Genomic DNA, 13,477 nt, shown 5'->3' on the forward strand with positions numbered 1-13,477 from the left:
TAGATAGGAGTTCTGGACGTTTGGGTGGATTGAACACTGAGAACTCTGGAGCTGCTGACTCAAAAAACTTACGGGTGAAGGTAAGTTGGTTGTTGTCATACCTTTTGTTAGAGTACTCATGCAAAAATCAATGGATTGATAAAAGCAGCTCCCTTATCTGCACTGAATTTGCGCCTTGTCTTTTGCCTTTCTGATAATATTACAACGTCATGTTCTTTTTCATAAACAGATGATGTTTTGAGCTGCAAATTCCATTGTCTTTCACATTTCTGATAATATCACAATGTCATGTTCTTTTTGGTACATAGATGATGTTGATTTGCAAATTCTATCGTTCATCTTATTATTATTATTATTATTTTAAAATCAATGCCATCAATGTATCTTAGGGTGTAAGCTTCATCATATATTTCTAAGTTAGTATAGTTGATCTTACTTACAAGCACTGTTCGAATTATCTCCGATATTATCTAAATATCTCTGATATTATCTTTATCTCCAACTCGATACCGATAACACTAGTAGCGATACCGATAACGTTGGAAGTATTAGAAATTCTAGGTATTATCAACGTATCGCTTAGTATTGCCAACGTATCAATGTCGCTAATGTAATTGCCAATATTTTCAACTATGTAAATTCTAGGTGTCGCTTGTATTGCCAATGCATCAATATCACCAATGTATTGCCAATATTTTCGACTATGTAAATTCTAGGTAATGCTTGTATCATAAGTGTATCAATGACATTTCAATAATATCGCCAACGTATTGATATCATCAAAATTTTGTTTATTAGAAAAATTTGTATTTTAATTTTTTTCGTGGGCACATGGTTGTATGTAGTGTTCAATTTATCATTGATAATATTGATAATATCTCGTTATTATTGATATCGCAACATGCACGATATTGAGACCACAATCTTTCGTTTTATTTCCAATTGTTGATGATTTCTTGGTGAAATATCATGTGTTGTTGATATTTTGCAATATCGATGGATGTTTGGATGGAAGGTTGGATGGTTAAATAGGTTGGATGGGATGGTTGGACTGATTTTTTACAACAACACATGCTTTTAAGGCTTCATTAAATGGAAACTTGTTACGTATGCATTCTTTTTGCTATATATATATATATATTTCTAAATATGCAAATATGTACATTTTAACATCTTTTGAAGTTTCGCTGAAAATTTTACCGTTTTTCTCATGTTTTCCCGCATTTCCGGTTATTAGTGATATTATCGGCAATATCAATATTGTTTCCGTATCCCTGGCCAACGAAACTTGTAGTGATATCGATACTTTGAACACTACTTACAAGAGCACCAATCTCCATTATTGGATGGTTTACTTTCTCGGTTGACCGATTTTTTCTCTTGAGTCCATCAATGTCTCACTTGTTTGAGGTAAACTCTAATGTTGTTATTTTAATACAACTCATTGTTTGAAGACTTCTTTTTAGGGTTCAATTTTAGTGATATATTTGTTATCTGTTAGTCTTTTGGATGAATTAGTGATTTGAGTTGTGAAGAGGAAATGACAAATTCCAGTAAGTTCCCTTTGAAGCTCAACTTGGTGATATTTTCATGATGAGGAAGTCTTTTAAGTAGCTTTAAGATTGCTTTCAAGTTCAACCTGGAAGCAATGTTCGCAGTATCGGTATCGCGTTACTGTTCACACCCTTGGGATACAGATATGTATCGGTTATTGCACGGGATATATCATTTGTATCGGGTAATTTACCCCACTTTTTGGGAAACATGGGGTAACATTGGAGAATCGGTTCAATTCTTCAATGAAACTTCAAGGATTGTTAAAAAAGACCTTAATACACACTTTTAAATCATAACATCTTTAAAAAAGTGCTCATAAATCATAATAGGTTTCCTTTGTATTGGGCGCTAAGCTATGCTCTGTCTGATTGAACTAATGCAACTATATTCAAATTGAAATCATAACATTTATAAATGTAAGATGTATGAAAACACAACCAATTCTTTCAAAAGCAAAAGAAGTAGAAATTGAGAAATATACCTATGAATGATATGGCATGCAATGACCTATACCCACATAGAGCTGCACAGTGGCTCGCAATCATTGTTTCCAACTTGACAGGGTTGGGAATAGTACTGCCGCTCTACAAGTTAATAGTACTGTGCCTAGGTCATAGTAGAAATTACCAGTTAAGATACTCCCTGACATAAATTCTCTTCGAACTGAACCAATACGCCCATCCGTGGGTACTGCGTAATCATCACAGTCTATGGTTGATATGAATCTGGGATGGGCACAGATGGAGCTCCTGGGTATCCATACTACTAGCTATATCCGTACTGTTGCCCATATCTACGCCCATATGCGGAAATGAACTCCTGATCATAGTTGAAAAATGATGAGCCGTAATGGCTGGAGTTGCTCGCCGCATATCCACTAGCTCCATACCCATACCCATACTGTGGCTTAAAACTCAAGTTACTCTCTTGGGTTTGTGAACCATATCTATGTTGTGGTCTGAAACTTAGCTCCCCTTCCTCATCTGTGATCCAAATCTAGTGCCTTTGATACTCCCACGACTGTGCGTGCCCCTTATGGATATTGCTAATAACCGCTCCTTTAATTATTTTAGTTGATGGGTCTTTGATGAGGACATTATGTCACGTACAACCTTACGTACATATCAGATGAGGTGGGCCGCATTGATTTCCTTGTGGCTAGGCGAGTACCCATGATCGTGCTGAAGACCCCATGTGCACGTGCGAGCATTTGGAAGACCCCACACTGGGAAGATGCACATGGGCTGCTTTATGGAGTGATGTAGATCGTTGGATTGGATGGATGCGACGACATGGATCACATGATCGGGCCATTGATCATTGATTGTTCACATTAGTTTTAGACTTTGTCATATTTTAGGATTTAGTTTTTGATTATTTTATATTTGGACACATTATGAGTGTTTTAGTTGATTTTATTTAGATTAGGGCTATTTTCGTTAAAATTCACAAGATGAGAATTATTGTAATTTTTGAAACTTCTTGGATTTATAAAAAGAGGGGGGTGTGACCCCTCTCCTATTGGATTTTGTGATTAAAAAAAAGAGAGAAGCTCTTGCTTTCTTCTCCTATCTTTATGTGATTTGAAGATACTTTCATGCGATTTGGAAGGAAGATTGGTGCGAGGTTAATCGTTATCAATGGAGGTGCAAGGTCTCCATCTATCCCTATACCTATTTTCTCTCCATCCAGGTATTTTTTTTCAGGTTTTTCATTCTCTCCATCTCAGATCTTCGTCTTCTCCCAAACCCTACTTTCCCATACCCATACCCATCCACAATCCAAACTCTAACTGACCTAAACCCATCCTCCCACGCCACACGTGTGATCATACGACCACACGTGTGAATCCCACCTGCCCCTTTTGGTTTCCTACCATCATTATATCAAAACCACTTTCTTCCATCCCCGAAATCCTAACCTTAAACCTAAAATTCCTAATTTTCCTACTTTCCCAAATTACCTAAACTCTAACTTTTACCATAGGTTGTATTAGGTTTCCTATTTTGAAGTAGACTATATCCTATGCCAATTGGATGTTCCTACATCTATTAGATCTTAGTTTTTTTATTTTATTTTAATGATCTTGTGTTGCGATGTTGATAGCTTATGCTAGGATTATGCATGGTTTTCTTTTGATTTTCATGATACTTGTGATGATTATAGCGATGTTTGTGTTTTTTTGTTAAATATCTTAATTCGGCTATTTGATCTCACATGTTACTTAGTGCAGAACATATTTATCTCATTACCAACTATGCCTTTCCCTGGACAGTGGGGGAATAAATGATTACACGTTATGTACAACCCTCTTCAATGAATTGTCTTAGTAGAGTCTTCGGCTGTAGTGGTATTTGGGATTTAGGAAAGACACTGAAACCCAACATGATTCAAATATTTACTCATCTGTATAATAAAATAGGGATACATAATATGTAAAGAACCTGATGGGGACATCACGTGCACGCACGCCACCCCCCCCATGCACGCATGTACGAAGGAGGGCCCCATCGTCGATCTGGCTCGATGACGACGTCAAGGGAGGGCCTCCTAGTTAGAAGATGAAGTTTGGTTCAAAAGAGTAGGCCTGATAATCAAGTAAAGCCTATCATGGGATCTCATGATCATGACTCACTAGTCGGATTGATTTCATATTTTAGGTTTTGCTTATTGTTATTATTTAGAACATCATGAACGCTTTAGATTTCTTTGTTTGGTTTTTATTTTAGTTTATTTCATCGCCAAGTAATAGGTTATGCACATGGTGCGAGTTTTGGGGTATAAGATTTTCTTATAAATAGGCACCCCTTGTAGCTTTTTCCATTCATTAAGATTAATAAAATTTCTGCGTTTTCTTACTCCTTTCCAAGTTATGGAAACCTAATTGGGCGCAAAGCGCTCCCTTCTTCGAAGGGCTAACTACTTTGGTGCGAAACCACATTTAGCTTGATTCGCCCCCACCTTCTTCCATCCATATTTCTCCTCCTACAAGCATTTCATCTGCAAATCCATCAATAGTTGCAGCCGTTTTTCTCTCTACAGTAGATTTTTAGAATCCGGCCCTGCAGGAGGGCTGAAACTTCGGTGAAGCACCACGCACAAACTGTACATCAGATCGAGTTGAGATTTGGGGGTTTTGGAGTCCATCCCTGACTGACTAGGGCCAAGGCGGACTTTTTTCTGAATAGCGGGCCCCACACGTGCGGCCGTGATCACACGCACGTGCGTCTATGCCATTGTTGTTGTCCGCGCGCGGGAATTGTCTCCCGGTTCAGGTTTTCTCTTATTTTTCCATTTTCATACTTATTTTCATAAACCCTAACCCTAGATTGCATTATCCTTAATTTATTTGCCCTTTTTCTCACCCTAGGGTTCCTTGAATTGAAATTTGTGAATCTCTTGGATTAGGGACTGGTTACTGTGCATGTGTGGATGATTTCTATTTCCCTTTGAGCATCGTTTGGTCCATAATTTTACTGATCCAGTCCTAGCCTGTGTAGGCCTGGACCCGCACTGATTCCCCTAGCTTGAATGTTTGAACTTTTGTGTGGGACGTGAAATTTTTATGTTATTGTTTCTGAATTAGTCTGATCTAAGCCTGAAATCTTGCATATCATATTTAAATTTCATGTCCTGCATCAGAACCAAGTATTGAAGCATATAGACGAAAAAAATAAATCATATAGATACTTACCAGCCTGATGAAGTGGGTGAGAAAGTGTTCTTTCCCAACAGTTGTTGATTATCGCATGCACCTACTTATATGCTTCGGGGACTTTAGCTTTGATGGCATCTTTCATTAGCTGTATGAACGCATACAATGACCCCATTGACGGATCTGCCTCATTGTCGACCATCATCAACATAACATAAATAGGCTCTAGAATAACCACTATATTGCTCACACGCTCCCAAAATGTGTTGCTCAACACAAGATCATTGAGTCTCCATGCTACTCTCTTTCCACTCCTATTCTATTCTGCGTATTCTCGAGAGCTGAAAAGCTCTCATAGCTCGTGCCTGTGTCTAAAGAGGCTATTTAAGGCGATATAATGTGGTTCCCCCGGGGTGCACTATATCCTCACCAGTGTTCCAAATATCGGTATCGCGCAATATATCGAACCCTTGGGATACAGACAGTGTTTAAATTATCGGCGATATTATCGAATTATCACCGATAATTTCGGTATCGCTGGAGTTGCGACACCGAAACTCCCTTTTTTCGTTTCTCTTCCAATATCGCCGATTTTTCGGCGATTTTATTGATTTTTTGTGAAAAGTTGAGTTCTCAGCGAGAAATCGATGACAAACAACCCATTTTCGACGATAAAAGGATCGATAACATCGGAGCGTTACGTAAATACGCAAAATATCTCAAAAAAAGCGGAAAAAATGGGGAAACTTGCGGATTTCCGTACCTGTAGAAGAGGAGGGCCAATCGTAGAAGAGGATTGGTGAACGGAAATTGCGGTGGGCCAATTGATCGATCGGTGTGCCGTAGGTGCTATCTAATCTCTACTTTCCACTTTTTTTTTTCTTCAAATACGTCAAAATTTTCAAACCTAAAGATGATTTCGGCGAAGAATCTGCTGAAGATTAGGGATTTGGAGAGATTTTGTTTCGAAAATTTAGGGTTTTGAGAGTTCCCTTCCGAAACCCTCTTCCATTTTGAAAACGCTAGGTTTTTACGGACGCGGATTTCTTGCGAAACCCTTAAGCGAAATGGGATTGCGTATTGAGTTGCTCAGTACGCTTTTATCGTACTGAGTAAATTCCGTTGGGCCTATAATGAATCTATGTGGGTTATCCACGCCGTCCATCCGTTATTAAAAATCATTTTAGTGGTTGATTCCAAAATATAAGTATGCCTAGAGCTCAGGTGGACCACACCAAAGGAAACAGTGGGAATAATGACTTCCACCGTTGAAACCTTGCTAAGGCCGAAAGTGATGTTTATTTGTCATCCAACCTGTTCATAAGATCACAAAGACATGGATGAAGGGAAAACACAAATATCAGCTTGATCCAAAACTTCAATGGGCCCCAAGAAATTTTCAACGGTAGAATTTCAATTCACACTTTCCCGTGGTGAGGTCCACCTGAGATTTGGGTATATTTCATTTTTGGGATCTAGCCATCAAATTATCTATTAAAATGGATGGACAGAGTAGATAAAACATGTAAATCACGGTGGACCCCACAGAGTTTACTCAGTACGCAATCCGCTTCCCCCTTTCGCAAGAAGTTCCTGCACAAGGATTATGTGTGGGGCCCACTTAGATGTTTATGAGAAATCCAACCCGTCTGTCCGTTTTTTGAAGATCATTTTATGACGTGAGACCAAAAATAAGGAGGATCCAAAACTCAAGTGGGCCACACGAGAGGAAACAGTGGATATTTAGTGACCACCGTTGAAACATTTATATGGCTATAGAAGTTTGGTAACGGTCTAATTTTTTTAGTGTTTTCACTTTATCTGAGTGAAAATGATCTTATAAACAGTTTAGATGGCATATAAACAGCAAGGTGGAGCCTAGGAAGGTTTCAACGGTAGACATTCCTTTCCCCATTGTTTCATCTCCTATGGCCCACTTGAGTTTCGGATCCTCTTAATTTTTGGTAGCATGTGTTAAAATGGGGTCGAAAAATGGATGGACGGGTTTGATTTCTAAGAAACATCTCAGTGGGCCCCACCCAGAATCCTTGCGCAGGAACTTCCTGCAGAAGGGTTTCGCAGGAAACCCGCGTCCTGTTTTTATAGGGAAATTGGATTGCGTACAGTATGCTTCTTTGGTACCAAGTAAACTTTGTTAGGCCCACTGTGAATGTATCTGGTCTATCCACGCCGTCCATCCGTTTTTCCATCTTATTTTAGGGGTTGAGACCAAAATTTAAGTATACCGAAAGATCAAGTGGACCATACCATTGGAAACAATTGGAATAATAACTTCCACTGTTGAAACATTTCTTAGGCCTAGAGTGATGTTTATTTCTCATCCAACCTGTTCATAGGATCACACTGACATGGATGAAGGGAAAACACAAATACAAGCTTAATCCAAAACTTTTGTGGCCCCCAAGAAATTTTCAACGGTAAATGTTCCATTCACACTGTTTCCCATTGTGTGTTCCACTTGTTTGTATCCATGGATTGATGGGTCGATGTTCTGTGGGGCCATCATAATGATAAATATTTTATCAATATCGTCCATTTATTTTGATAGATAATTTTAAGGCGTGAGTTCAAAATGAGACAGATCTGCATCTCAGGTGGACCACACTAAGGGAAACAGTAGTGATTAAATGCCCACCATTAAAAACAGTGGTATGGCCCACCACCAGTTTTTGGATCTGCCTAACTTTTAGAACATTGTCCTATTGTGGCCTTTCAAAACTGACGGTAGGAGTGGATTTGTGAAGTACATCTTTATCATGCAAAAACCACACTAATTGGATAATCCAATCCATCCTTGATTTGGCATCTTTGTGTTCGTTCACTTTTACGTCTTAATTACTATATGCCAGCTGCATTTGTAATATATAAACTCATTTCGGTTGCTATTAAAGTGAATTTTTATGGCATCGCATGCTTTTTGGGTCCCATTAAATGAAAACTTATTATGTAATGCATTCTTTTTGCAATTTTTTCATTCCTGAATATGTAAATATGTGTATTCATGCATGTCCTGAAGTTTCACTGAAAAATTCCACCATTTTCTCCATGTTTCTCCCTTTTTTCCTGCATTTCCAGTTATCGGTGATATTATCGGCGATAACGATATGATATCTTTATCTCTGTCCAGTGAAACTTGTAGCGATACCGACAACTCGAACACTGGATACAGATATGTATCGGTTCTTGCATGGGATATATTATTTGTATTGCGTAATTTATCGCACTTTTTGGGAAACATTGGGAAAATGGTTGAATTTTTCAATGAAACTTCAGGGATTATTAAAAAAAGACCTTAATAGACACTTTTAAATCATAGAATCTCAAAAAAGAACTGCACATAATAAGTTTCCTTTGTATAGGGTCATAAGCTATGCATTGTCCAATTGAACTAAGACCGCTATATTCAAATATGATGTATAACATTTATAAATGTATCAAGACATGTATGAAAACACAACCAACATACAGATTTGGATGAAAGACAAACAAATATCACCTTGATGTAAAACTTTTGTGGCCCACAAAATGTTTTCAATGGTCATTAACCACTCTTTCATGTAATGTGGTCCACCTGACACTTTTATCTTATTCATTTTTGGGACCATGGCCTAAAATAAGTTGAAAAAGCATGTGAATGGCGTGGATATACAATTCATACATCAAGGTGGCCCCTATAGTCAGGGGTCCCAACACATTGCTGGTTCGAAGGTCTCACCCAAGTTGGGCATCACCGGTACCTAGCAAGAGATGAACGGACCTATTAGGGACTGTATGGGGCCCACTATATTATATATGTTTTATCCACGTCGTCCATACATTTTGACAGGTCATTTTAGGGCATGATCCTAAAAAAGAGGTAGATTTAAGGCTCAAGTGGACCACACCACATTAAATGGAGGTGATTGAGTTATTTGCCATCTAATCTGTTCGAAACGTTGTAAGGCCCATCTTGATGTTTATTTGGCTATCCAACCTGTTCATAAGGTCACATAGACCTAAATGAAAGTAAAAAATAAATATCGGCTTGATCCAAAACTTGTTCCTACCGAAAAGTTATCAATTGTAAGCGTTCAATCTCCACTGCTTCATGTGGTGTGATCCACTTTAGCCTTAAAAAGGTCCCATTTTTTATGATTGATGCCCTAAAATGATCTTCTAGATTGAATGGACAGATTGGATAAATCTTGGGATATTGCGAACACTGATCTTCACCACACCTCTCGTACATCACGGATAATAACTATGTGTGGTTTTTATATGAAGGTCGTGATAAGCTGCATGTTAGTAATAACAACCTTCACTGACGGCCTATCCCCGATCGCCTCCAGCATGGGATCAATACAATAGGCTGCATAGGGGTCCGGTACATACTTGTCTATTATATCCTTTCCCACCTTGACAAATGTACTCTCATTGTCCGTAACAAATTGCACAATGTTCTTTATCCTAACATCTTGTATGACATTGTGCACTAGTTTGTAAATGTAGTCTGTGTTTTTAATCTTATTATTGGCATCTATGGACTTTAGGAACACTGCCCGTCCCCTGCAGCAGACCATAAAATTTATGACCGATATCTTCGTCGGTCCGGTCCAACTGTTATGCATGACGGTGCAGCCATACATTTCCTATGACTACTTATATGAATCTACGTAAGCCTTATCTTAGCGTACTCATCATCCAAATACTTCCCCATGATCGTACGGGGCATGGGCGACTACACACCCTCACTCCCATGCTACATTTCACTTATCATATTCTTGAAGTGCAGGCTCATTACGGCATTTGTGGGGATTTGATTATAGATAAAAAAACCTTAGCTATAAACTTCCCTACCTTCTTCCTCACATTTCCTTTAGTTTCATTTGTGGCCCCCCGCCTTTTTGTACATCCTTGGATCTAAAGGTAGATTTGGCAACCACATGCTACTGCTCTTCCCCACACCCCATAATCCTCCCCGCTTACTAACCTCCCCACCACCACCCTTAGAACTCCCACCAATTCGGCCCTATCTCACTCCCCCCTCCTCCACTCCCTTCACCACGCTTATGGGTAGACCTCTCAAGACGTCAGGGTCTATTTATCCTTTTTTGTGCTATAATTAATTTAAATAGCCCAAACTTAGGTAGATAATTTAGAGCAACGTGAACAATAAGATTATCAGAAATGTCCATATTTAGTGCTATGATCTTGAAAGATGCATGGGACATTTTCGTTATATGCTCACCCAAAATTTTCTGTTTCAAGTGCTTCGTAGTGGTAATTTTTGTTGAAAAGTATACTTAACAATCTCAACGAGGAATTCTTTGACTTTCTCCTTTTGAAGAATTGCACCTCAGATCGATTCTGAAATTGAGTGCTTCATTATCATGAGAATCATTCTATTTGAACGGTCCCATTTTTCATACTTCTCCTTTTCTACATCCATACTGGATTTAGAAGGCTTTATAGGCCTGTCTACTCATAATCCTAGGTCTAAGTTCTTGCATCCTAATACGATCTGTACAAATTCCTTCCAGTTTTGGTAATTTCAACAGGTCAGCATATGTATACTGTTCGCTTGTGTTGGAATGGCGAAAGTTGAAATTGCAACAACATACTACGTATTAGTTCCTTTATCTCATCTAAAATTAGCATGAAAAGAAGCCAAAGATCATGTGTAGAATCATGCTACCCAAAATCCGATTGACTGGGGATGATGGACCAATCTCATTATCTAGCAAGAGTCGTTGCGAATCATTGTTATCACTTTTGTTGGATTGAGACCATAACATGCAAGTGGTTTCTCCTTAACATGAAGCACTTCTCACCACTTGAATCCTACCAAAGTACCAAACAGTGATCTTTCATTGGCCTAACGTTGTCATAAATAACTTAGACATGACTTCATGTCATCCTAGACATGCATGGAGAGAACCGGATCCCACACAGGAGTCCAAAGTTGAAAAGCTTTGTCTATTAACGCCACATTGATGACTAACATCACTCCCCTGATTTGAACTCAAGGACTGCCATATGATCCTGCCCTTGATGAACCAATCCAAAAAGTGCCTTTTGTTCAATGGCTAGATTAAACCCAGATTAGATGGGCAAAATTGTCCATATTCAAGATTTGGCCCAGGTCATTGCTCAATTTGGCTCTAGAAGAATGGCCCTATGGGGAGCCTAATACCAATTTAACCTTTGACCAAGATCTGGATCATCAACATGGATGATTCATTGTTGCTCATCTTGTAGTGAGGCCCATATTTGAGCAATGTCTGATCCATAGACATCCCGACTTTCAGCAATCAAACATGGTCTAAGCAGTGATGGACGACTGCCAACTGACATTTTCCATGAATTGGTTTGTGGATTTAGGTCCATAATAGCCCAAGTTTGGAAGAGAGCATTACTGGGCCGTATAAACAAGTTGGGACTCAACAATGTGCATGTACCCTGGAATTAGTTCTAACATCCAACTTGATGTCTTCTTCCAACAATTTTGTTCCACACCAAAAGAAATCCTCATATGTACGCACTTGTGTCATTGTACTAGATGTGCATGCAACCACAATACCAGCTCAGGCAATCGGTGCAAGTACATTCACAATCTAAGTAAACCAATCCAAGCACATTATACATTTGCAGCTGCATTCTATGCAAGTACGTATGTTTGCACATCATGCAAACTAGTTCATGTACATGAACAATGCAGTCTGTGCGTTCATGCTGACAAACAACAATGCACACACATCTAGCATATAAGTGGCATTCCCACCTTACACATATCTATGTTTGTATTATATATTATAAGATGCATCCATAAGGACAGATTTATCAACCATGATGCAATGATATGCTGGACTGAATGCTAGTCATGAATAAAAAAAGCATCAGATAATAGTCTACGATCTCAATCCATCATATGTATTCTATATCCATGCTGTCCATCTGTTTTAACATATTATATTAAGGCATGAGCCGAAAAATGAAGCAGATCCAAATCTCAGGTGGACCATACCATAGGAAATTGTGGTGATTGGCCATTAAAAACTTATTATAGGCCACAAAAGTTTTTGATCAAGTTGATATTTGTTTTTTTGTTCCCTTCATCCTGGTTTATATGACCTTATCAATAGGTTGGATGACACATAAACATTAAGGAAACATTATGGTTGGCTGTAGGAAGTTTTTAATGGTGCCGCATTCAATCACCATTTTTTTTTCTATTGTATGGTCCACTTGAGATTTGGATGTGATTCATTTTTGGGCTCATCACCTAAAGTGATCAGGAAAAATGTGTGGACGGTGTAGATATAGAACAATACAAAGTGGGCACCACAGAAAGGGCTGCACCGTCTTGGGTGAGGCTAGGGCTGCACCTAATCCACTTCCCTTCCAATTGCGGGAGAGAGTCCAGAGGAGGTGGATTGCCTTTGAAAGGCTTTCGTAGGACGTTTGTGCGCTGGAAAGTTAGGTGGGGCCCAACATTATGTTTGTAAAAAATCCACCTTGTCTATCCATTTTCCAAGCTCAGTTTAGGACATGAGACAAAATATGTGGCAGATCCAAAACTCTAGTGGGCCGTATGTCAAGAAAAAGTGGTGAAAGAAATACCTATTGGTGAAAGCTTCCTGGGTCCACCTTGATGTTTACATGCCATCCAAACCATTTATAAGGTCATTACCACTGTGATGAACTGAAAATACAAAAAACTTAGTTTGATACAAGACATTATGTCCATACGAATCTTTCAATAGTAGTAGTTTAATCCCCAGTGTTTCCTCTCGTATGACCCACCTGAGTTTTGGATCTGCCTCATTTTTTGTCTCATCTCCTAAAATAAGCTGGAAAAATGTTGGACGGGTTGGATTTCTCACAAACATCTTGGAGGGCCCCACCTAGCTTCCTAGCACAAGAATTTCTTGTGGCAATCCGCTTCCAACTTTAGGATAGGAGAAATCTTCGAGAATTTCTCTCTTTTGAGTCTCCGTATTTCCAATTTTAGGAGCTTATGAGGAGGTGTGCATATAGTCTGTGCAGGTGATCATCTCTCTCTCTCTCTCTCTCTCTCTCTCTCTCTCTCTCTCTCTCTCTCTCTGCATATACATACATACATATGTGTGTGTGTGTGTGTGTGTGTGTGTGTGTGCGCGCGCGCGCGCTTATGAGGAGGTGTGCATATAGTCCTTGCGCACCGGTGCGTAGGTGATCATTTCTCTCTCTCTCTGTCTCTCTCTCTGTATGTATATATATACATAT

At 39.0% G+C, this 13,477-nt stretch overlaps 1 protein-coding gene across 2 annotated transcripts in view; it reads left to right on the forward strand.

Moving 5' to 3' along the window:
* The window catches only part of LOC131231876 (ras-related protein RABF1), a 64,095-nt gene that overhangs the window by 20,380 nt on the left and 30,238 nt on the right, over positions 1 to 13,477 (forward strand). For both annotated transcript variants that reach the window (XR_009164549.1, XM_058228214.1), the window contains exon 2: positions 4 to 80. Coding sequence is in view for 1 of the 2 variants with exons in the window: in XM_058228214.1 (XP_058084197.1) it covers positions 4 to 80 (77 nt within the window). In the remaining variant the exon portion in view is untranslated. The remainder of the gene's footprint in view (positions 1 to 3; positions 81 to 13,477) is intronic.

This window comes from Magnolia sinica, chromosome 17 (genome assembly GCF_029962835.1).
Source record: "Magnolia sinica isolate HGM2019 chromosome 17, MsV1, whole genome shotgun sequence".
NCBI lineage: Eukaryota > Viridiplantae > Streptophyta > Magnoliopsida > Magnoliales > Magnoliaceae > Magnolia > Magnolia sinica.